This window comes from Rhododendron vialii, chromosome 2a (genome assembly GCF_030253575.1).
Source record: "Rhododendron vialii isolate Sample 1 chromosome 2a, ASM3025357v1".
In the NCBI taxonomy this organism is placed as follows: domain Eukaryota; kingdom Viridiplantae; phylum Streptophyta; class Magnoliopsida; order Ericales; family Ericaceae; genus Rhododendron; species Rhododendron vialii.
Genome location: NC_080558.1, coordinates 11,338,609 through 11,361,615, shown reverse-complemented (window position 1 = coordinate 11,361,615; position 23,007 = coordinate 11,338,609). Strand labels below are relative to the sequence as shown.

The following is a 23,007-nucleotide window of genomic DNA, read 5'->3' as shown; positions in this document are numbered from 1 at the left end:
TCCGAGTCCCTGCAGCGAGCTGAAAGAGCTGCAAATTACAGTGCCGGTAAACGGCGTCGTTTGTGGGCAATTTAGACACCCGTTTAATTAATCAGCCAAACGACATCGTTTTAGAAGAAAAAATGTTTATCCTTTGGTACCGTCATCGTTCACCTTTCTCTCTCCTCACGTGAGAATATCACCACTTTCTGATAGACCCACTTCTCTCTCTCTCTCTCCTCTTCCTCTCCCTCTCCCTCTCCAGAAAATCCTCTATTCTTTCTTTATCTTGGCTAAAACTCTCCTCTATCCCTCCTTTACCTTGGCGGAAAATCTTCATTTGTTAGCTCCAAGAAAAGGGGATCTAGAAATTAAGCGTGACCAGAAGCAAATTGTTCATGGGAATTTCAGAGAGTGCATTATTGAAGTTTATGGAGTCCTGATTTGATTAAACGCTAATTGGGTTTAGGAGTTATCTTGGCTAAAACTCTCCTCTATCCCTCCTTTACCTTGGCGGAAAATCTTCATTTGTTAGCTCCAAGAAAAGGGGATCTAGAAATTAAGCGTGACCAGAAGCAAATTGTTCATGGGAATTTCAGAGAGTGCATTATTGAAGTTTATGGAGTCCTGATTTGATTAAACGCTAATTGGGTTTAGGATGCAGTGGATGCTACTTTACTTTCTTAGATTATGTTAGCTTTGCATCTCCTGTTGGAACGACCGGCATCTACGATTAGGTGAGTTGCAACAAACCTTATCTTCAAACTCAAACCAAAGGCCAAAACAATGGCGGAAAAATTTCCCCTTCACATTTGCTCCAAAATCAGGCAAGAAAACCACATGAGAATGTGAAACAAAATTAGTTTCCTGGATCGAGTGAAAGTGAAACCCATATTTTTTGTTAAGCGGTTTAGGAAAAATCAGAGTTTTTGAAGTAACTGATCGGGATCTCACAAAGGATAGACGATATTTTAGCTGCTGTCTCCTACACTTTTCTCTAATTATTGTTGGGACCAAGTTGAACGGTGAGAGAAAACAAAGATGGAGAGAGTTCGAACAGAATGGAGAGAACGATCGAGACGTTTTGGGTGATAAAAAGTGGATGTGTATGAGAAAGTTAATGAGATTTGGTTGAAAAGTTGTAACTGTTGAAATTATTTGGTTGAAGAAGTGGAGAAAGTTACGAGTTTTGGGGGCTGCAAACTGAAGTTTTCTTATCTTAAAACGACGTAGTTTGATTCAATAATGGATTGGCCAAAACCCCGCAAAACAACGTCGTTTTGGGGGCTGTAAACTGCAGCTCTTTCAGCTCACTGCAGGGACTCGGAGTCCCCTTTATAAATGGTATCAAACCATGCACGAGCAATATAATTTTTGACACAGCTCGTGTTCTCAACAATACATGAAGAGGTACAGTTCTTATTACTTACAAATTGAACGTATAACGCCATACCGTAAAGGAGAAAAAAAAAAACCCAGATAACACATAATATTAAGAGCCTTCATTATTGCATCAATTCCGCCAATAGGTTAATTACCAAAAAAAAAAAATTATTGCAGTCGGAAATTGAACGTATAACGTCATACCGTAAAGGGAAAAAAAAAAAACCCAGATAACACATAACATTAAGAGCGTTCATTATTGCATCAATTCCGCCAATAGGTTACAAAAAAAAAATATTTATTGCAGTCGGGAAAAGGTCTGTGTCGTGATTACCTCCTGATGATCGTTAACATATTATTTTGGAACTTACAGGTTTGAGATCACTGGGGTTCCTAAATACAATGTTGAATTTGATTGGATGGCCCTGTAAGATAGGCTTCCTACTATTCACCAAACAATAATCCCCTTGGATTTTAAATATTGCAGGATCCACAGGCAAAATTGTGGAAAATGCTGTGCATTTTAGTACCACATTTGATTGTGGGCATTTGCAGTTGTTGATGATCGACACATCCCACTCCGGCAGGCCTTCGACGACCTTTCCATTCCTCTTGAAACTGGAAGTGATTGAAGACAAGCTGCAAGGCTGCGCGAGACCTGCATGTGCGAAATTATTCATTCGTCACATACAAAATTAGAAGAATAGATGTATGTTTTGTAAAGGCTAAAAAGAAGGTAAAATAACTTCTCCTGCTTGATAGTAGTAGTTGACCATCCTCTTTTCCTAAATCTATGGTTTTGTTGAATCACATAGAAGCTTTGTTTGAAGAATATAGATAGTACGTACGTACTTACTATTTTGAAATCTTAAGCTTTTTGCAAAAATCTTCTTCTGGAAAACAGAGAGATCAAGGGCCCATTCTCCATTGATGAGGATGTCTAGGGGGGACTCGGATGCTGTCCATTTGCTTTGGAGTAGTTCAGTCCATTTGGGTGCATCCGAAGTAAATGGACGGGATCTGCCTAGGGGGTTCCCTTGAGCAATTGAGGTGTAAACGTTCCATTTACAGCATGTAAGAAATAGAAATAAGTTTATCTATGGATATTTTTTAAAATATTTGTGTAAAAGTCATAATTTTTTTTACTTTTCTGATTCCTTTCGTTGAAACTTCCCATATCACATAAAAAACTTTGGTGTAAAACAAACAAAAGAGAAAATTTTGGCGGAGAAAATCAAAAAATTATGCTGCATAAGTTAATCATTAGCGTAAAACCGTAAACATACACTAGAGGGCTTTTGAGTGTGTGATGGGAGGGAGATTCTGAATTTCCGATGATGAATAACTGACCAAATGTACTAATTACCTTGTACACTGATGATTAAGAGGACAGCAAAAAGGGTGGATAAAAACTTGAGCAATGCCATAGTATTCGTAGCTCCCCTCCCTTGTACCAACTCCAAACATTCATGTGGTTGCTTCTCTCTCTCTCAATATAAAGGGCTGGAAAACTAATTAAGAATTTGGCATTTCAGGAAACATTGTTCATGATCTTGGATTCTTTTAATTAACTAGGAAAGTAATTTAAATCCCTTGCCAAATTTACAACTTGAGTACATCTCTACCGATTTCTCCATGGCTTCTCAAATACTTGTCATGGACTCCAATATAAACCAGTACTATAACCTTATTTGTTTCATGTGTATCTTGATATTCCCTATTAGAATAAATAGATATAATAAATAAAATCGTGATCTTGAGGTTGTAATTTAATTGTAATTAGGATGATTTTCTTCCATAGTTAATTAGTATGATATCATTCCATAATTAGGCTCCCTCTCTCCTATATAAATAGGGCAAAGTCCGCTTTCACCTCATGTGGTTATCACCATGTGTGGATACCCACTTCATGGTTCAAAACTGACCACATAACCTACATGTAGTTTTGAAAATGTGCGAATAGACCCCATACCGTCAGTTTTCCATTCATATTAATGGAGGTGTATCTCACACACATCTACAATGTAATCTGAGTCGTTCATAATGTATCAAATAAAGAATAGAGTATCTCTGTAAAAAAATCATCTCGATCAGACATCAATAACCCAGTGATCTAATTTTTAGTAAATTCAAATTTGAAATTTAAATTTCATAACAAAATCGATTCAACCATGAGCTTTTCATTTTTTGATTTACTTGAATTTTGGCATAGATGTACTCATCAAAATTTACAATATCAACAGTTTGGATTCAATTTTGGTATAAGGGATAGCGTAGTTAGATTTAAAAAAGAAGAAGAATCAAGGGACATGATGAGGGTATATAGGTCTTTTAATGTTGTGTCCGTTAATATGAATGAAAAACATGACGGCAGAGGGTCTATCCGCATATTTTCAAAACTACATGTAGGTTATGTGGGATATCCGCACATGGCGATAACCACAGGGGGTCAAAGTGAACTTTGCCCATATAAATAGATGGCTCATTGTAAAGTTTCATATATCGAATTCAATAAAACATGTCTTTCATATTTAACATTCCCAATAACCTATGGTGTTTTGGTTCCCTTCATGGTCCTAATAATATTAATTTAGATCTCTCAAAATTGGTTTTTCTTAACCATAATCCCTCCAAACTATGGTGTTTTGGTTCCCTTCATGGTCCTAATAATATTAATTTAGATCTCTCAAAATTGGTTTTTCTTAACCATAATCCCTCCAAACTCCAAATTAATTTGTATACGGTCCTACTTTGGGAAATGGGAGTCTACCACTGAGTGAAATATAGTTGATCGACCATGTTATGGTTAAAGATATTGCAGGCGTTTATGAAAACGGTTATTTCTTTGCACAAGTTCGCGCAGCACTTGGTGTACTAAAATTTTCATGTTCGATCAGGGTCGGCCCTGATATTTCAAAGGCTTAAAGCAAATTTTAAAATGAGACCCTAGTTCTTCCAGAAAAAAAAATCAACATATGTGGCTAATATAAGGTAAAAAAAAAAAAGATAAAAATTTGTATTTTAGCTTCATAATTTAACTAAAATAAAATTCTAAAAAATTTACACCATTATAAATTTATGAATCAAACACTTAGGATCCAATGAGGGATCCCGCACGGCCTTACCGTGCGGGACTCCCCTTTCCCGATCAAATTGCGACGATCCAAGCCGCTCAAAGTGTGCAGAACGTGATTTTAAGGGTACTCGCTAGAAATCAGCAAAAAAAATGATCGGAAAGGGCTTGATCCAAGTAGTTTTTTACTGAACCGTTCAATAAAAAACTGTTCGGATCAAGCCCTTCCCAATCATTTTTTTTGCTAATTTCTCGCGTGTACCTTTAAAATCACGTTCTGATCACTTTGAGCGGCTCAGATCGTCGCAATTCGATCGGGAAAGGGGAGTCCTGCACGGTAAGGCCGTGCGGGATCCCTTAGGAGATCCGGACTGATGAATCAAATATAACAAAATAGCGCACATATATATACTGCATTTTCTCTAACGAATATTTTGAACATTATTTTATCAAAGTTTGTTGAGTGAAAATTAATGATGTTGGTTTATTTTAGTCAATTGGGTTTAATTTGTGAATTTGACATTAGAAGTTAAAACTAATATTAAAATTAAAAACACTTATCAAAATATTCTTGAGTTTAACATCTACAATCACTAAAGCATAATTAATTTATTATACTAGAGGTACAATCACTAAAGCATAAGGAATTGCTACAAGAGGGGCAAAAGTCGTGTATTATCTACTCCATATCTACACCTAGATCCGATAAAATAAAATAAAAAATAAGGAAAAAAACTGAAACGAACTGCCTGGTATCGAACCAGAGACCTTCAAGTATAAGGAGTAAGCTTGGACAACTGAGGCCTGAAGTCAGTTTGTGCTAGATTGCTGAAACTTTAATATATATATTATATAATTTTGTTATGGAAAATGAGGCCCCATTTTTGCATAAAATCCAGAGGCCTAAAATGGCTGCACCTCGGGCTTTCACCTCAGGGCCGGCCCTGCTGTTCGAGTCAACCGGTGCTCGAACGAACACGCTGTCACGATTTCCCCTGTTTGTTGCTTCTTTTATGATTATTAGTCTACTGATTTTTAATCACCTACTCATCGAGACGAAGAAATCGATCTGTTCAAACTAAATAACTGGACCGGGTGGGCCTGATAAATGGGCTCGCAGATTGCGGACCTGCAAAGCCCTGCTCATACCCCTCTGCTAAGTTGTGGTACCGTTATAGGCTCAACCAGAACTCTTTTTAGAACTCTCATGAATTTTCGTTAAGGAGCTTATTTGAGTTGAAAAGCCCACCAAACAAAGGTCCAGCCGAGATTTGATACCAAGTTGAAAAGGCCAGTCCACATTAAAATCCAGGTGTTAAAGAAGAGAAAAACTGAAATCTTATTAAGGCATTTCCAATCGATGTGGGACACATTCCAATAATCTGAACTAGTTCAGCTTTTACAATCACAACCTGTAAGAGAGAAAAGATTTACCTTGATTCTCTTAGAGGCTGTGTTTATGCAGACATGTTAATCTGCCCCCGCGTACAAAAATGAATATAAGAAACATAATTGCTTCCATTGCCATTAAAATCAAGTCCACTTGTTTTATGTAACACGTAGATTTAAAAAAAAAAAAAAAAAAAGGAGAACAAGACTACTTGTTATCCAGAGCTTTGGTCTATCACCGGTCATGCTAGTTTGCATTCATGAGGCAGGCCTTCGGGAAAGCGCTTGATATCGGTGCAGTAATCGTATATCATGAACTTCTGGCACGCCCAATTCAGCTTTGTTTGGCCAACTCTGCCCGGAGTTTCAGTTAGCCAAGATTTGCGGGAAGGTGGGTTGGAACAAGATGAGGAACGGGACCATGTGCAGGCCTGGACATTGCAGTTTCGGTACGAGGCAGTGAATGGGGCTAGACTCCAATCGATCTTGATGCGCCCTCCTCTTGTTGCCCAATCACTAGCCTCCCAGAGTGAGCACTGAATCTGCATCTGCTGGTCCTTCGGGTAAGGTACACCTCTCGATTCAAAATTCTTGAATTGTCTAATGGGAATCTCCTCAACGTAAAATCTGAATATCACAAAAAACAAGGGAGTGATGCATCTTTTATGGGCTGAGAGAGAGAGAGTACAAAACATGATGTTTTGACTGTTCCAGAGGATGGTGTAAGTGTGGAAATCCAGTGTGGGGTCGAACCACAGATGGAACCTCTGCTCCTTGTTACCGTGCCCGTAAACATAGATATTGGTCTGCAGGGTGTAAAGCTTCCCGCTCACATCCCCAAGAAACTCGAAATCTATCTCATGATGTATCATCCCCTTCATAATCATCTGCAAAAGTTTTGTACAGGTTATGGTAGAAATCAAAACACAATGGATTTCCTTGCATTTTGGGCAGAAGAGATCAAATACTGTATATACACCATCTAGCCGATAGAAGCAGCTTACATAAAACGTCGTTACTGTACCCGCGGAGTTACCATGAACGAGCTTTATTTTCATGTCGGCTCTAGCGAATAAATACAAGCTCTTAGACACCACAGCGGAACCCGACGCACGGTCAAGTGACAGATAGAGAATCTGCCCATTCTCTAGTATCTTTGCCCGCCAGTCTCCGTATCCGACGCCGAAATCTTCAAGGAAATTCCCAGCAGATGCAGCTTCCAGAAAGGATAATGTGATCATCGCTGCCACAAACATCTTTGTGGAAACCATGGTTGCAGTTACGGCTGCAGCCTGCAGTTTGTTTTAGGTGAACGCCGAGCTAGCGGTATTATATATAGTACCTCTCTATCTAATTCTGTGCCTGTACGTTTCTCTCTCTGTATGATTATTTTGTGTGTATGATGTAAGGACCAAAATTCCGTAGTCTTAATTGTTTTGGCAATTCCGTACGGCAAAACACATATTTTCGATTTGAGTTGTGATTTTATTATTTTTTATATGCTAGTGAGTCTATATAAGATTAGAATGGAAGAAATTATTATTATATGTATTCGAGAGTGAGCGTTTGGATGAAAAAAGAGGTCGACTTCGGCGAAACGTTTTTGGCGAAGACGGATCGATGGAGGGAGGGATCGCATCAATCGGAACCTCCTGATAAAAGAGGTCTACTCTGTATGGACTTATTATTTTTGTCCCTAGGTTGGGACCACATCCTTATGAAAAGGAAAGGACGCCAAAAGAACAAAAAAGAAGAAAAAAGGCCATACAGTGTGAAGAAGGAAAAAAGCCCTATACTTACTTCATATATACATACGGTTATAATGAAAAGATAGGGATGTGCGGCAGGAGCAAATACGAAGCAACTGTTCTTTTTCAGTGCTATTCCAAAGGGAGATTTTGATTAGTATTTGGAGCACTTGTGGATTTAAGGCGGTTGGCGATCAAAATCACTTTGTGCGGTGTACGTGTGACTCGGCACTCGGCAGGTAGTACTTAAAACGGTGTGAGGATTTACTTCGTTTGGATAGGTATATTGTAACTGCACGATAATTATAGTGATTTGATTCATTCCCGTGGTTTTTACCCATTCAGGGGTTTTCCACGTATATCTTTGCGTTGTGAGATTGTTTGTTTTTGCGTAGTTTTTGCTGATAATTTTACTTAGTGATTCGCGTTTATACTGTTAGGATTTTTTTATGGATTATTAGGGAACCCTGATTTTTCATATGGTCTAGGCAACCTCCTTCTTTGTTTACAGAGATAAGACTGCGTTTATCAATCCTTCCCCAGATCACGCAATAGCCGGAGCTTCGTGCATTGGGTTTGTCCTTTGCCCTATTTTATGGTGTAGGCAAGATCACTCACTCTATTTATAAAGATCAAGGATCAACCCGAGAGTTGGCTTGGCAGTAAAGGCCTAAATTTTGCAAGTTCAAACCTCACAAGTCATGTCAATCAATTCCTCTAGGACAAGTTTCTACGGGGTTTTGCTCAGAGTTTTAATTGGGCCCTTCTAGAAAACGGTAGAGTTGGTCTCTTAGGATTATTTGAAAATGCGCGTAAACAGCCCAGGCACATGAGTTATAAAAAAAAAATCATGGATTGATGTGCATAATGACGTCAATGATTATTCATTAGGGGGATTCTCTTAATATTTTTTTTTTACATGGAAAGGTAAAAGTAATTCCACTAGCTACCTCCACTAGGCAATTACTGACTAGGGAGGAATGTAAGAGCAAATTTATCAGTGGGTATGCATACTACATTGTGAACATTTTACAATTCTATTTTAACTATCAATTTTTTCTTTCACAACTACACTAATACTATCTATTTTACCTAACATTAATTACAATATGCATTTTTCACTCTTTTCCTATTATCTTTATCGTTTATTTTGATTTCCCCAATTGGATTGCAGAGAAGAATAAGAGAGCGAGAGGGAGGAGAGAGAAGAAAATAATATTTTAATCCTTACCTGATGAATAGTTGTTCAGTAAAAATAACTATAAACTGTTCACAAGCATGACAAAAATGGCAGAACATCATAGGTTCATTTAAACAGAACTTCGCCCTTAAAGGAAACCATTGGCATTGCTGCAAGAGTATATCACTGCTGTAAGCAACTGATAAGTTGTGGGTAAGATATCTTCCTAAATTTAGGTTACAACAAGCTTCTGAATATCGTACCGGTTAGAGTACCGGTTTTCTTACTAGTACGATATGTATCAGTACCGGTGAAATACCGGATACCGTTTCGGATTGATCGTTATTAGTGTTATTTTTCTACCTAAAAACATTTATAGTATAATATACACTTTTTGAAACAAAAAAAATAAAAAATATTCCGGTATTTGTCCAGTACCGTCCGGTGTTTGCCCGGTACTTGAAGAAATAAAAAAAAAAAAATTTAAGTAGTCTGGTATTGGCCGGTACCGACCGATATTTGAGCCAAAACGAAATTAGAGGTGTAGGGTACGGGATATGGACAATACCGATACGTACTGGTCCGTACCGACCGATACGGTACGGGATTCATAACCTTGGTTTACAACTTGGGGATCCAATCAGAAAGTGATCGCGAACACAATATTTCAAGCTTAATTCAACAATCCATTAATTGATGGTGCAATAGTTTGAGCATTTTAGATACCGTATCCTGGCTTAACTTAAAAAAGCTATTTAATCAATGGATGCATGATAAGAATTCTTTCTGGAGTTGGGGGCACGTTTTTTTTTTCCTCTCGTGTACAAGGCAATAAATCTAAAGAAAAGATAGATACACTGTATTTTTAAACTACATTTCATGTGGGGTCCATCTCGGATTCCACAAAATTTCAGAAAAATGTCCATAAATTTTTAAAATTTTATAGGGCTTTGTAAAAAAATCAGCTCCAACGGATACCAATAAGTATTATTTCTGGATTCGCAAGAGTGAAACTGTTGAATTACACATTATATCGAATTGAGTTGATTTTTCACAGGACCACTTGTTCTTTTCTTTTTAAATTATTAAACGGCTCAAATCATCCATGCGAAATCCGAAATGGACCTCGCGTGCTCGTCGGTACCCATCGATATGGAGTTCATCGGTCCCCTGACTCCCCTCAGCTTTATCTAAGTAGAGGCGGCAAATCTCCCTTTTTTTCTTTTTTACAGAGATAAGAATGTTTATAAATGGTATCAAACCGTGCACGAGCAATATAATTTTTAATATGGCTCATGTTCTCAAATATGAAGTGGTACTTACTTTTAGAAATTGAGTTCTGATAGTTTTTACTAATTTCTCCATAAAACCGGTTGTGGTTTATATGACAACACAATTTTAAATTATTTGTGTTTTGAATTTTTTTTTACGTTTTGTTGTACGGTATTTTTGAACGGGATATGGTAAGATAGAAATATATTTGGATAGTAATTTCTACTTTAGTTTCTTCAAAATCTTATCAATTGGTTGAAAGGCTTGACAACATAACAACATTCTTGTTGCATTTGACGACGTCTCTGTTATAAAATATATTTTCATATTGGAAAAAAAAAATACAAAATAAACGAATTAAGTTAAGGGTTACTATTCAGATCATAATAATAAAAAATTGATGGAGCAGGCGCCATATGTACCCGTAGTGCATTAGCGCACTGCGGAAACCCTTGGTGCCTGTTACCAAAATTCTTGTTTTCTCTCCAATCAACGGAGAATCGACGGGAAATTGTATCGTAAGCTTGCTGGAATGTGGATGTGAAAAGTGGAGTTTGGTTCCTTGCCGTATTTCAGGACTTCTTTGGAAACAAACAATGAAGTGGATGAAGTATGGAAGAAGATTAACAAAATGGACTTTATTAACCCTCAAAGTAGAAGAACAACCAATCGAGATGATTGAGTGAACAATTACAAGTTAATTCTACTCCTAGAGAAGAAAAGATAAAGGCCTGATTGGCGTTGTTTGTGTGTCCTCCAAACTGCTACTGACTTGTTTCTTAAATAAGCCTTCCTTACATTTGAATTCAAATCTTCCCTCCAAAGTGGCAGTTGAAAGACTCCCTTGATTTCTGATTAAGAACTTCCTCCAACTGCCGATCATGCCCACGTTGAGAAAATTGTCTCGTTAATTGCGGTTATCATCCTCTTCAATCGTGGAATCATGGGATCCAGTTCCATTTGACACCTGTCACCTTATCGACGGACAAAAAGGCCATAGGAATACGCCACGTGTAGGCCAATCGACGGACAAAACTTTTTATAGTTTCACCATCGATTCACTTTCATTCTAACTTATTAAGGTGAGTCCATTTCATTCTTCCATTTACCCATATTTACCCTCGCCACGTGTCGCCAGATCGACGGGTAAAAATGGAAATCTTAATTGTGGTACAAACAGTCCCTCAATATACACACTTTGTAAGTATTTGAGCTTGACTAACCTACTACACTTGAGGCACATGCAAGCACAGACCCATTACGATTTACAAGCGCAGAAACTCATCTAACCAACCATGTCCGACCCTTGCCAACCCAAATCCTATAATCTGTCTAAAATCGCAACAAGTGAAGTGTCAGCCCAGTGGCGCGGCTCAATGCCCCCATGCACTTTCAGTGATTTTCAAGTTCTACGCACCCCATTCCCCTTCGGGATCCACTCTAAGTTGTCCCAAAATCCCTTTTGGGATCTGATCTCATTTGTTCCGAAAACTCTTTTGTCAAGGGATTTTTTAGCCGTTGGATTGTGTAATTTTGTTTTTTATGTTTTAAATTCAACGGCCGAAAAAATCCAACAGCGTAGAGGCAAAGAGGTTTCAGCACAAAGGATGCTGCCTCATTCCCCTTCCCTCCCAGAACTAACATCAGACCCACTAAACGATTTCTGTCTGATATCAAAAAGAAAAGAGTCTGAAATCGCAATACATCCGAGTAGACACAGAAAACTCGACATTTTTTTACTACCAATAGTCTTTAAGCAAAATTAGTTAACCCAAGTGAACTAATATCACTATTGGTGGGTGAAATAATACTTACTACCAATAGTCTTTAAGCAAAATTAGTTAACCCAAGTGAACTAATATCACTATTGGTGGGTGAAATAATACTACGCCGACGGCCCGACCTACCCTCTTGCTCAACCAAATTCTTGGGACAAAATTTCATATAACCACTCATGCCATCCCAGTTTTCAGCAAGTTAAACAACTGACTTGGCATATTTAAACACGTCTTTTTTGTCAACTCATTTCCATTCAACAAATTGCTAACCAACATTGCTCATTTCTACCCTGAAAAATACAACATTACAGCAAATCAAACAGGAATAGTCAAGCGGAGACTGCCCAGGCAGGATTGCAGGTAACAGAACTAGCACCACTCCAGTTACTGCATCAATTTGCCACAGGTGAAAGCCCTCCGCAAAGCTTTTCAGGTGAAACAAAGGAGGAGGAAAAAGGAAACTGAAATGTTCACAGTTTAGAGAAACATGGTTTATGTCTCGAAAAAACGAAGCTCTATCATAAATTCTTTCTGCTTCGGTGAACACCAAGCAACAGCCTTTGCTGAACCAAGGACTTGCAATGCGTATTCAATGGCGAACACGGGATCATCCGCACTTACGTGCCATTCATTGTTCTTCAGATCGAGTGACACTCCCGAATCAACTCGGAAACTGAAAGGTCCAACAATCTGCATTGACAACACGTAAAATATTAGAACTGCCCTCTGAAATGGCAGTAATTGGTAAATGTCAAACTGAAAGTAGTGCAAAGAAAGATCTGAATAATTTCCCGGTTTTGCCAAGGAAGATTCAGACACAAGTGAAGATTTTGGCTCTCACTAGGCAGGTATAGTATGTGTAATAGACTAGAAAAGAAAAGCAATCTAACGGGAAAAAAAAGAACCAGAAAGCAAACAAATAAACTCTGAAGGTACTCTACGCTATATAAAAGAATTTTGTCTGATAGTCAAAATTAGAACACCAGTTTCATCACAATTACAGACAAGGGGACAAAACCACAAAGGGTTAGTTCATTACCGAAGCATTAGGGTCAATATGACCAAACGTTTTCCTCATTCTGTCGAAAATTGATCTTACAATATAGATGCTAATGACCTCCCCCTCTATGCCTTAAACACCTGTTTGGAAATATCGTGTGTATAACAAACCCTCTTTTCTGTGATACAACGGTCAATTCAGCACCTCTGAAGTTAAAAATTATGCCTTGAATTAGTTATTGTAAGATTCGTAACAACAATAACTTTAGGAGCAATTCCGAGAGAGTCTAAGTTCAGAGAACGAGATAGTGAACACATACTGTAACCTTAAACTGCTAACATTCCTGTTGACTTATATGTAGTGTACAACGTCCAAATGAACATGAGAGACTATTCATTTGGAACCTTAGAATATTCCAACAGAAGCTGCAGTTCCATCATCTACTTTCAAAAGAGCTATGGAGGAAGTGCAGATTTAAGCTGTGTGCTTGGAAGTTGTTGAAAGACACTGAGTCAAATAGGCAATAGGGTGGCTTGAGGCAATTGCCTAGTAAAGTTATTTTGCATTGATTATTTGTCTCCTTGATTGTAGCCCTTCCCTTGTTTGGGCTTTGCAGTTCTTTTTCTGTTTGTCTTGATCGGGTTTAGTTTTTCCCGTGTGGGAGCCTGGGAGGTAGAGTTGTGTGCATGCATAGTGTGGATTGGCCTTGGATGTATCTTGTTTGGCCTTACGGCCTTCTTGTTGCAATAAAATTTAGTTACCATTTGAAAAAACACATGGGAGTCATAGAAGTAGGTACCTGCTGCTGAAGTGAAAGGGTGGCTTTGGGACAAATTGTTCGAATTGCTTCCGTACTCGGCTGACAAGAATTATAAATATCTTGAGCCACTTGAGTGGCTCCTGAAAAAAACTTCGAGCCAGAAGGAAAATCCATGCGGGCATAAACTCGAGTAAGATCTAGGAATAACCTCTGGAAGTTTCCATGCTGTACAGAAAGTGAGATCGATCCAAATAAATCAGTAAAAATGGAAGAATTCACTCCTGGAGCATGAAGACTAAGGCCCTCAAAAGGGAGTGATTTATCTTCGATTTGTGATTTGACCAAGTTATTTCCAATACATGCTGTTACAACGGTACCTGTAAGGATAAACATTGAAACCATATATAAGGGGTCAAAACATCAGGCAAAAAGAAAAATTCAGGATTTCAGGTATTATATAGACCTGAAACCATATATTGGCTTATTGGCTTATTTTCGTCTTTATTCAAAAAAAATTAGATTTCGGTCAAAATTTTTTACTTTTTAGATTCCTCTTGTCGTGAGGATGCAATAATCCCCAAAAAATTGACGATAAGCTGAGTGATGCGAAAAAAATTTGAATAAGGACAAAAAAATAAGCCACTTGGCTTATTTAGCCAAACGGGTCCGGAAATATACTCCAAAAGCAATTCAATTGACTGTCACAGCTTTGTAACTATGCCAAAACTGAAAATGACTTTGTCAACAATTGTGGGCCAAACCACTGCAACCAGGGATCCCCTGATAATCTAAGCCGCTACAGAAGAAAGGTCAAATGTTCTCACACTATTCCTCCTAAGAGCAACTTGACCCAGTGTAAGTATATAAGCAGAGCATTCTAGTGAACATGATTTGAAAAGCCAATTACAGTTCTCCATAAAACTCGGAGTTTATGAAGATGAAGCAAGTCCTACGCGTATTCAAGATAAGTGGTCTTCTCAGAATAGGGATCCAACGAGTTCAACTATCAAACCAGCGAATGTCTGGTCTCTACGAATCATGTATGCCTATTGGTTTCTAAAGAGGCAGTCAGCAAAACAAATCCTCCAATCACCTCTTTCCAGATAGGTAGAAATGGCCATTTTCTTACGCAAAACTGAAATCTTTGAGACATGAATAAATGAGAGGATCGGTTGTCCGATAAATTGCACAATAAATAGATACAGCACAAAATCAACTAGACATATAAGTCCATCTCATTGAGTAAATAATAGTGACTTGGGAAGAGAACAGTACGAATCTTACCAAGTATCCCTGATGCCGTGATATGAGGATTTGACAAGAGTATGTCAAATGGTTGCACCAGTTTCAACTTGGGAGCTTTGCTTCTCCAAATGTCGACATGCTTCTTAAAGGAAAATGCACTTTTGAAGGATAAACCAGGCAAAAGAGTTGTGGGTGCTCCACTGGTGGTTTGACGTCCATGCTGCTCAGGTAGGCCCGCATTATGATTGAGGCAAAAATGATAACTTCCACCAGAGTCAGAAGCAACTGAAGCCAAATCTATAGCCATTGAGAATGGTACATCCCAGTAAGTACCACTGTTGTCAACAAAAAGTTCTGGGCATGCTGCCTCCACTGTTAGGTTGTGATTCAAAAACTGCAGGGGCACAAGTATCCAATACTTGTCAAGCAAAGTAGTATGATACATTTCCAATACAACGTATCTGCAAACAAAGTATAAACTGGGAAACAAAAGCATTTAACATTCAGGGCCTGTTTGTTTGGAGGTAAAAAAACATTTCCTCAAGAATGTTTCTGTCATTTTTTTACTCTTTGGCTGCACAAACAGACGTAAAATCTTTTCCAAGTAAATATTTTCACTCAAAAGCCCAAAAGTGACTTGCATCTCCTATTCCCGTATGTTTTTGAAACCACTCCACGGAACTCATATTGTCCTCCCACCTTCTAATTTTACGTCATCTTCTGATCAAATCCACCAGCTATCAGTTGGTTGATTTACATCCAATTAACGTCTCTCTCTCAAAACATCATAATTGACTTTTTTCCACTAAATCAGTATAGAGGCAAATGCCCTTTCTTATTTATGAATGCGCTCACACTTAATCAGTGCTTGAAAAACAATTAAGGGTAACTTAAGAACAGAAGAAAGTCTGTTTTAAAACTAATTTCCAAATGTCTGCCAAACACCGAAAACTAGCACAGAGTTGGGGTTTTCTGCAAAAATTTATTACAGCAAATATTTCTGATCTAAAATATCTAGTCTGAACAAACGAGCTTGAGAATAGGAAATAGTTAATGGCCACATAAGGTAGCAGATTAGAAGTACCCACTAGATTAAGCTAAGAAAAAACAATAAGAGATCCAAGAAAAAAGAAAGTAAAGATGGATAAGAAACACTTTTCTACCGTTCTTTTCCACGTAAATACCAACCCAATTTGACATCAACAGTGAATACATAAGCAAATGTAATTCAAGTCTCAGCACTCATCAGCTTAACATCCGAAGCACCATACGTATTGTAATTGAGGTGTTCAGGAATCCTTACCTTGTGATGAATAACTGCCTTATGTCGAGCTTTTTTCTCATCCCCGTACCCTTCTTTGCTTAAAAGCAACGTATCATCTGGTGTTATCAAGAACTCTGAACAGAAATTTAGGGCATAAAAGGATTTTTCGCAAAATTGTCTTCCAATGCTTTTCAGCCACGAAGATTCTGAGGATGGTGTCAATCCATTCTCTTTGACAGAGGATATAAACTTCTGCAAATTGAACTGACCGAGCAAAGTAACGAACCTGAATGACGTCTAAAAACATATCAGTCAAGATCACTAGTAATGGGATTGGCACGATTGCAAACCCGCATGGCTAGAGTATAAGAATAAATATAAACTTGGATATGTAGCGTTTTCCACACCCAAAAAAAAAAAGGATAGCTTCCACTGCCTTTTTATTCATTTTATCATTTTTCCCAACTTCGATTAGATAACTATACTTTTCCAATTCCTAAGATAAATCCAAAAAAATGGCAAAAAATTAAACAAATTTTGTTTAAATAGGCATCTCACAATGAGGCCAGGAGTTCGAACGTCCCCACAAGCAAGTGGGTGTTCATCCCTTTTTTAGTCCTTTGTTTCTTTCCTATGATGGGTTTATTACTTGTATTTGTTGAATTGTTAGGCTTGATTATCTCATGGAGAGTTGATGTAGAGTCTTGGGTTTGTACCTTGTACTCCATAGGGTAAATGATCTCTGCTATCAATTGAAAAAAAAGAAGTCCAAAACCCCACTAAAAATACAATTTGCATTGCAAGTAGTAGAGAAATTATTAGAATAGTGTATACCGGTGTTCACCAAGGGGAAGAGAGAGAACGCGGTGGAGAGAGAAGCCGTTGGCGGCGGAGTAGGAGGGGACAAAGGGCATGGTCATGAACCGCTGGAAGAAGTCAATCTGCTTAGGCCTCGACAGTCTTGCCCCTCTCGACATACCCAACGGCAGACCGAACCCGGGCACCGGCCGCGCAACGCCGTCGACGGTTACCGGCGTCGACACGTCCACGTCCCAGAAAGCGCCGTCCATTGCCCAGCGCAATTTCTTCATTTCTTCTCCGCCCTTAAACCCTCTTCCTCAAAACCCTTGTCCTACTGCTGTTTCCTCTCTCTCTCTCTCTTCTCTCTCTGTGTGGCTGAACATGAGAAAAGAAATGGAGAGGGGGGGAATTTTACAAAAATTCTCTTCCTTTTGTTTGGTTTCTTAAACAAAGAGAAGAGAAAATTTCAAAAACAAATTTAACTTTTTCTTCAATTTTTCCTCCCATTTTCTTCTTAATTATTTTCTTTTCTTTTCCACTTCCTTTCCCAAATTCCAAATAGAGCCTTAGATATTGCCGGGTAATGATTTTGCATCTACTCTTTTTTTATTTATAAATGCACTCTATAATTTGTCATTTACTGCTTCAAATTACTCACAACCCAACTTTTAAAGTGCAATTATTAAAAATAGGGTACAAAGATTATTTTTCTTTTTTTGGGTACTCCCTCCTCTTGATAGTGATAGTCCACTTTCACTATTCCGTATCTCTCAAAAAAAAAAAATTTGAGTAATTCGTTTTTAGCTTTTGAATTACGTAAAAAAATAGGAGCAATCATTTAAATCGACGAAAGGATTCAGGAAAATATAAAAAATGAGCCGAATAAAACTTTTTGAAATTTAGTGAATTCAATTGTAGACTTCTCCCATTGAGATGAAGGGTTAGTTCAGAAAATTTAGTATGAATTCAATAAAATTTTAAAAATATGAAAATAATACTAAAACAATAATAATTTAGGAAGAAGGGAGGCAACATCTTATCCGTACTCGTTAACTTTTTAGTAAGTCTTAAATTGAGAAAATCTCCACGAATCCCCTTAATAACTACCATCATTAAATTCTCATCATACAAAAATTACAAAGATATGGAGTACAAAAGTTTGCCATTTCCTATATTTAAGGCACTTATTTTTTGGTAGCTAGTCTTCTAATAAAAAATTTCAGACGAAATACCATGGGCTTTTTCGTCATTCAAGTTTCCTATCCGATCGCTCCCCTATATAAGATCAAGGCTACGAAAATTAGGGTATAAAAGCCCCAATCTCTCTCCCTCTCATTCTCGCTCTGTCCTACCCAACCTCAGGAGTCACAAACGGAGCCAGTACCTCTCTCTCTCTCTCTCTCTCTCTCTCTCTCTCTCTCTCTCTCTATTTTAACATCCTCGCCTCAATCATCACTCCCTACAGATTTCAATCGACGCACCTGTACACTTGTAACCTATATATACACGCACATCGATATCTACAGCTGCTTGAGAATTTTGTTTGATTTGCAGTTTTCGTTGCAATCATTTTATTTTATTTTATTTGCTTGGTGGGTTTGGAGTTTTGAAATTGATCGATTCTTGACAGATCTTGATTTAGAAAAGGAGAGAGAATGGCGACGTTTGAGCTGTACCGTAGGTCCACCATAGGCATGTGCTTGACCGAAACACTGGACGAGATGGTCTCGAACGGGACCCTCAGTCCCGAGATCGCCATCCAAGTCCTCGTTCAGTTCGATAAGGTATGAAATCCGGAGCTGTTTCCGTTGCGTTATGTGAGATCTAGATGAATGCAAGTGATTGTTTTCTGATATCGGCTTTGTGTTTTGTGGTGGCGTTTTGTTGGATTTCAGTCGATGACTGAAGCTTTGGAGACCCAAGTTAAGAGCAAGGTGTCCATTAAGGTAAATGGTTCTTTTGTTTCGTTACGACTCTTTTATTATATCAGTTGGTTTATGGATCGCCAACCGTGAAGGGATGGGAGTGGGTTTTGTTTTTGTTTTTGTTTTTTGGGGTCAGACGATAGGATGCTAGTATTAGTTAGTATATTACTACGAGGTGTGCATAGGAGTCGAAGCCTAGACCTCACACTCCAAAGGAGCGACACACAACCATTGGGTCAAACCCTAAGGCTTAAAATTGAATGACTTGAGAATTGAATGTTAGGGGAGAGTTTAGAAGATAGTGGGTATTTTAGTAGTATAAAATATGCTCAGTAGTTGTGTGCATTTCAGTTGTTGCCAAAAAGGGCAAACTAAAATGTACACTGGAGCTAGGTGTCTGTAGTTTTAGTTTGTCTTCAAGTGATTGTGTAATTGAGTGATTGTGTAATTTTGTATTCCGGGTTAAGGACTAGTTGTTTGGCAGTAATTCTCATGCAATTGAATAAATGATTGACCTTTAGGGTACCGTATACTGGAGTAGGAACATCTTGTTGCTCCCGTATGTTGTATACAATAAGTATCCATCAAAACTAACCTTCTTAATAATTTTGGAAGACACATGTCATTTCACTGGAACTAGTAGCATGCTTGCTCCATGTGCTCATAAAACCAAAGCATAAGGTGGGGATGTGGATCGCGGGATTGAATACTTTTTTATGTTGATGTTTTCTGTCTTTGAAAGGGATTGAAGCCTTGTTGAATTCTGGTTGCATCAACATTGTGCAGTTTACTTAGAAACCAATTTGCACTCTTTTTTCTATTAAGATTATAAATGGTGCTTGTTCTTCTCAATTCATGGTGGCAATATATCAAATGAACTTGACGCTATGGAAAGAATTCATAGTTGTTAAAGGCGCATGCCTAGGCAAGAGGCGAGGCGAGGCGCACCCCCATCGTCTTGTATAACTCTAGGCGAGGCGAGTTGAATAAGGCGCAGACTAGGCAACAAGGTGCGAAAAGGCGTGCTTCTCTCAAAATCGATCCCAGGCCTAGGATACCTAGGATTATGTTATCAAGGTTAAATTTTTACCTTTGGCCGTCAATCACAAACGAAACAAAAGGGCAAATCAACTAGTCCTCGGTTGATCAACAGCCGATCTTCTTCAGTCCTCTCATCGATCTCTCTCATTTGCATCGATCAGTTGGCTAACTTGGAGGAACTTCAGTCGATCAGTCATCTCTCCTCTGTACCTCATCTCCTCTCTTCTCTCTTAGTCATCTCTCCCCTCGTCTCTCTCGATCTTCTCTTCTCATCAACAGCCAACAACACACAGTCAAGGTATTCTGACTATTCTCCCCTCTTTTGCCTCTCCCTACATGCGTATCTATACACTATATCCGTATTTTTGAGCATATAAAAGTACATATAAAATTATTCACAACACACATCCTAATGAATAGGACAAGGATTTTTTTCCAAAGTTTTGAACATCAGCTTTATTTTCTGAAATAGCTTAATATATAAAAGCAAGTTCAAAACTTTTCATATATAAAAACAAGTTCTGGGATTTTCAAAGAGTGTATTAGGTTATTAGCTAATGTAAATTGAACTTGTTGGTTTTGTTTTTAGATGTCAAGCGAAGATAATACTAATAGAACAGATCCCGCTTGGGGAGCGGTGACTATTTGACATTTGATGGATGTTTTGGGTGGTAAACTCATTGGGTTAGTGCTTATTATTTGGAATGATAGTGTATGCTATTTTTCCTATTTTTTCCGCATAGGTGCGCCTCGCCTTGCACCTCTTGCCTCGGGCCCAGCAGAACTTTGCTCTTTGGTGCGCCTTTCACCCTTGACAACTATGAGTACATCAGAGATTCTTTTCTTGTGATAGCACATCCCAATCATATGTGTTCCATCCCAACCAAAAAAAAGAAGAGAAAAGAGAACCAAATAGAAACCAAGGACCTGCTTGAAGAAGCTTATCCATCCGACCATCCCCTGTCATGAGCAAACAGGAAGAAATAGAAACCCTGGTCATTCGCAATAACATCTTCCAACCTAAACTGTCCCCAAATCTCGTAGAAATGTTGCTTTTCTGTGGTTCCTTCCACCCAATATGTCCAGTGTCTCATGGTTTGCCTTTTTATGATATGTCCTGCTTCTTTTTCTTTTTGTTTCTTTCTTTTCATTTTCTACCCTTACATGAATGTTAAACCTTTAGGTTAAGCGGTCCTTTTCATTAATAACTCATCTTTTGTTTGTTGTAGGGGCATCTGCACACCTACAGATTCTGCGACAACGTTTGGACCTTCATCTTAACAGACGCAGTGTTTAAGAGCGAGGACAACCAAGAGAACGTCGGCCGAGTTAAGATTGTGGCATGCGACTCAAAACTGCTCACACAATGAGATTCTTCGTGCAGTGAAAAGAGAGTCCCTAAAGGATTCAGTTTTCATCTGTCGTTGCAAAAGGGGATGGATGTTTAAAGAGAGAAAAACTGGGGTTTGGTATAATCAAAGCTGCAGTTTCAGGCAGTTGAAATAAGAGTGAACCCAATCTGTAGAAACCATCAAAACCTTTTGACCAACTTTTATAACATACTGGAGATATTACTTGATCATTTAACAAGCATTATTGTATGATTTTGTGTGAGTATGTGGTTTCATTATTCTTCTTGCCTCTCCATTGTAGCTTTGATGATCTGCCTTTTCCCAAATTGTGGTTTGGTATGATATCATAACTCTCCTTGACTCAATTCAGGTTTGTTATTTTTGGTGCATGTTTCTAAGAATGGATCTTAGAAGTTATAGATTGGCGGATTTGATTAGAAATAACTTTGTGAGTTTGTTACTCTAGAATATGGGCGGAATCCCTTCAGAAATTGTCCAATTTATAGTTTTTTTTTTTTTTTTGTCAAAATATTTTTAACCAGAAATTGCCATCCAAAATAAGGCTAATGTTCTTCTTTTTACTAATATAATATAAAATAATAATAATAATAATAATATCCTAACTGGAAGCTTGTGTGGCAGCCTCGTTTGCATTACTCATTTTGCATTTTGGAATTTTGACGCTTATGAAAAGAATCCTATCAACATGCTTTATCAGAAATGAACAGGAAATTGCATAATCCAAAAATCATCTAGGAATATGATAATGCCAAAAAAATTCCTGTTTCAGCCAAAATTGTATTACATGCTGTAGTTTTGGCTCAAACAGAAACAATTTTGGTATTAACAACACCCAATCATTTATCGAGGAGTTTTTAAGATTTTGATTATATTCACTCACAAAATTTATATTGCGTGCATCATTAAACACTTTCACAAGAACGAATTCTTATCGTAATTCAATAATCTATGGTGTATGATACACCATTCAAAATCTTAAAAATAATTCTCTCCCTAACACCCTTAACATGAGCTTTCAATAGAGTAGTTTATTTGTGTCTTATGATTTAATACTGAACTATCTAAGTTCGAAAGAAGTAAATCACAGCCATTAGATCAAAATCATCTAAAACAGTAAGGTAGATTTGCTTAAAGCAATATGGTTTTCTGATTTCCCCGCGAAAAATTGTAGTATTACTAACCACAAAAACTGGTTCTACTTGCCATTTATTAAGATAACAATTGCTACGTTATATGGTTACCATTATTATATTGTATGTACACACTATATGGCTACACTTACTACGTTGTATAATTATACTTGCTACATTATGTGGTCATTTATTAATGGGAAAATCATACTCCCATACCACTTTGGAGTGTCGTAGTCGGAACCTCAGGAAAGAGAGTCTAGCTTAGGCTGTGGCTATAGGTGAATTAAACCCTAAATTCCGTCACAATCTTATCACAAGGAGATGTTGAATTCAAACCCTAGTAATTTTGGATTTTTAAAAATGTTTTGTGAAAGTCATAAATTTTACTTTTTTAATTCCTCTTTTTTGGAGCAAACCTATAATACATAAAAATTTAACACAAAATTAACAAGCACAATTTTTTTTTTGAACAAGACAAGACAATAAAAATGTAGTATAGAGGTGTTACAAAAATCGATGGGCCGAAAAAACCGATCAATCAGTTCGGTATTCAGTCATGGTAAGGTCGACTTTTTCCGGACCGGACCAATTTTGATCCGGTCTCAGTTTCTTGGAAATTTTGCTGAACCAGACGGAACCAAACCGATCGACTATGTATTTTAC

At 37.9% G+C, this 23,007-nt stretch overlaps 3 protein-coding genes across 5 annotated transcripts; 1 reads left to right on the top strand and 2 right to left on the bottom strand.

The window, feature by feature from the left end:
- Nucleotides 1-5,935: 5,935 nt before the first annotated feature.
- Nucleotides 5,936-7,124, bottom strand: LOC131316075 (xyloglucan endotransglucosylase protein 7-like). Of its 2 annotated transcripts, XM_058345351.1 has the most exons (3): nucleotides 6,829-7,124; nucleotides 6,518-6,711; nucleotides 5,936-6,451 (listed from the first exon to the last, which is right to left on the bottom strand). In XM_058345351.1, exons 1-3 carry the CDS (start codon nucleotides 7,093-7,095, stop codon nucleotides 6,067-6,069), a joined length of 846 nt encoding a protein of 281 aa, XP_058201334.1. In that variant the 5' UTR covers nucleotides 7,096-7,124; the 3' UTR covers nucleotides 5,936-6,066. The 2 variants fall into 2 exon arrangements, with proteins under 2 accessions (XP_058201334.1, XP_058201333.1); XM_058345350.1 differs by having other exon boundaries at nucleotides 5,936-6,711.
- A 4,890-nt stretch (nucleotides 7,125-12,014) lies between these two features.
- Nucleotides 12,015-17,317, bottom strand: LOC131316442 (protein TRIGALACTOSYLDIACYLGLYCEROL 4, chloroplastic). The gene is made up of 5 exons (XM_058345803.1): nucleotides 16,906-17,317; nucleotides 16,111-16,357; nucleotides 14,847-15,201; nucleotides 13,602-13,939; nucleotides 12,015-12,492 (listed from the first exon to the last, which is right to left on the bottom strand). Exons 1-5 carry the CDS (start codon nucleotides 17,160-17,162, stop codon nucleotides 12,295-12,297), a joined length of 1,395 nt encoding a protein of 464 aa, XP_058201786.1. The 5' UTR covers nucleotides 17,163-17,317; the 3' UTR covers nucleotides 12,015-12,294.
- An 806-nt stretch (nucleotides 17,318-18,123) lies between these two features.
- Nucleotides 18,124-21,452, top strand: LOC131316414 (transcription initiation factor IIA subunit 2-like). Of its 2 annotated transcripts, none has more exons than XM_058345766.1 (4): nucleotides 18,124-18,252; nucleotides 18,503-18,656; nucleotides 18,768-18,818; nucleotides 21,068-21,452. In XM_058345766.1, the coding sequence occupies exons 2-4, from the start codon at nucleotides 18,528-18,530 to the stop codon at nucleotides 21,206-21,208; spliced, it is 321 nt and encodes a 106-aa protein (XP_058201749.1). In that variant the 5' UTR covers nucleotides 18,124-18,252; nucleotides 18,503-18,527; the 3' UTR covers nucleotides 21,209-21,452. The 2 variants fall into 2 exon arrangements, with proteins under 2 accessions (XP_058201749.1, XP_058201750.1); XM_058345767.1 differs by having other exon boundaries at nucleotides 18,224-18,363.
- The last annotated feature ends 1,555 nt before the right edge of the window (nucleotides 21,453-23,007 follow it).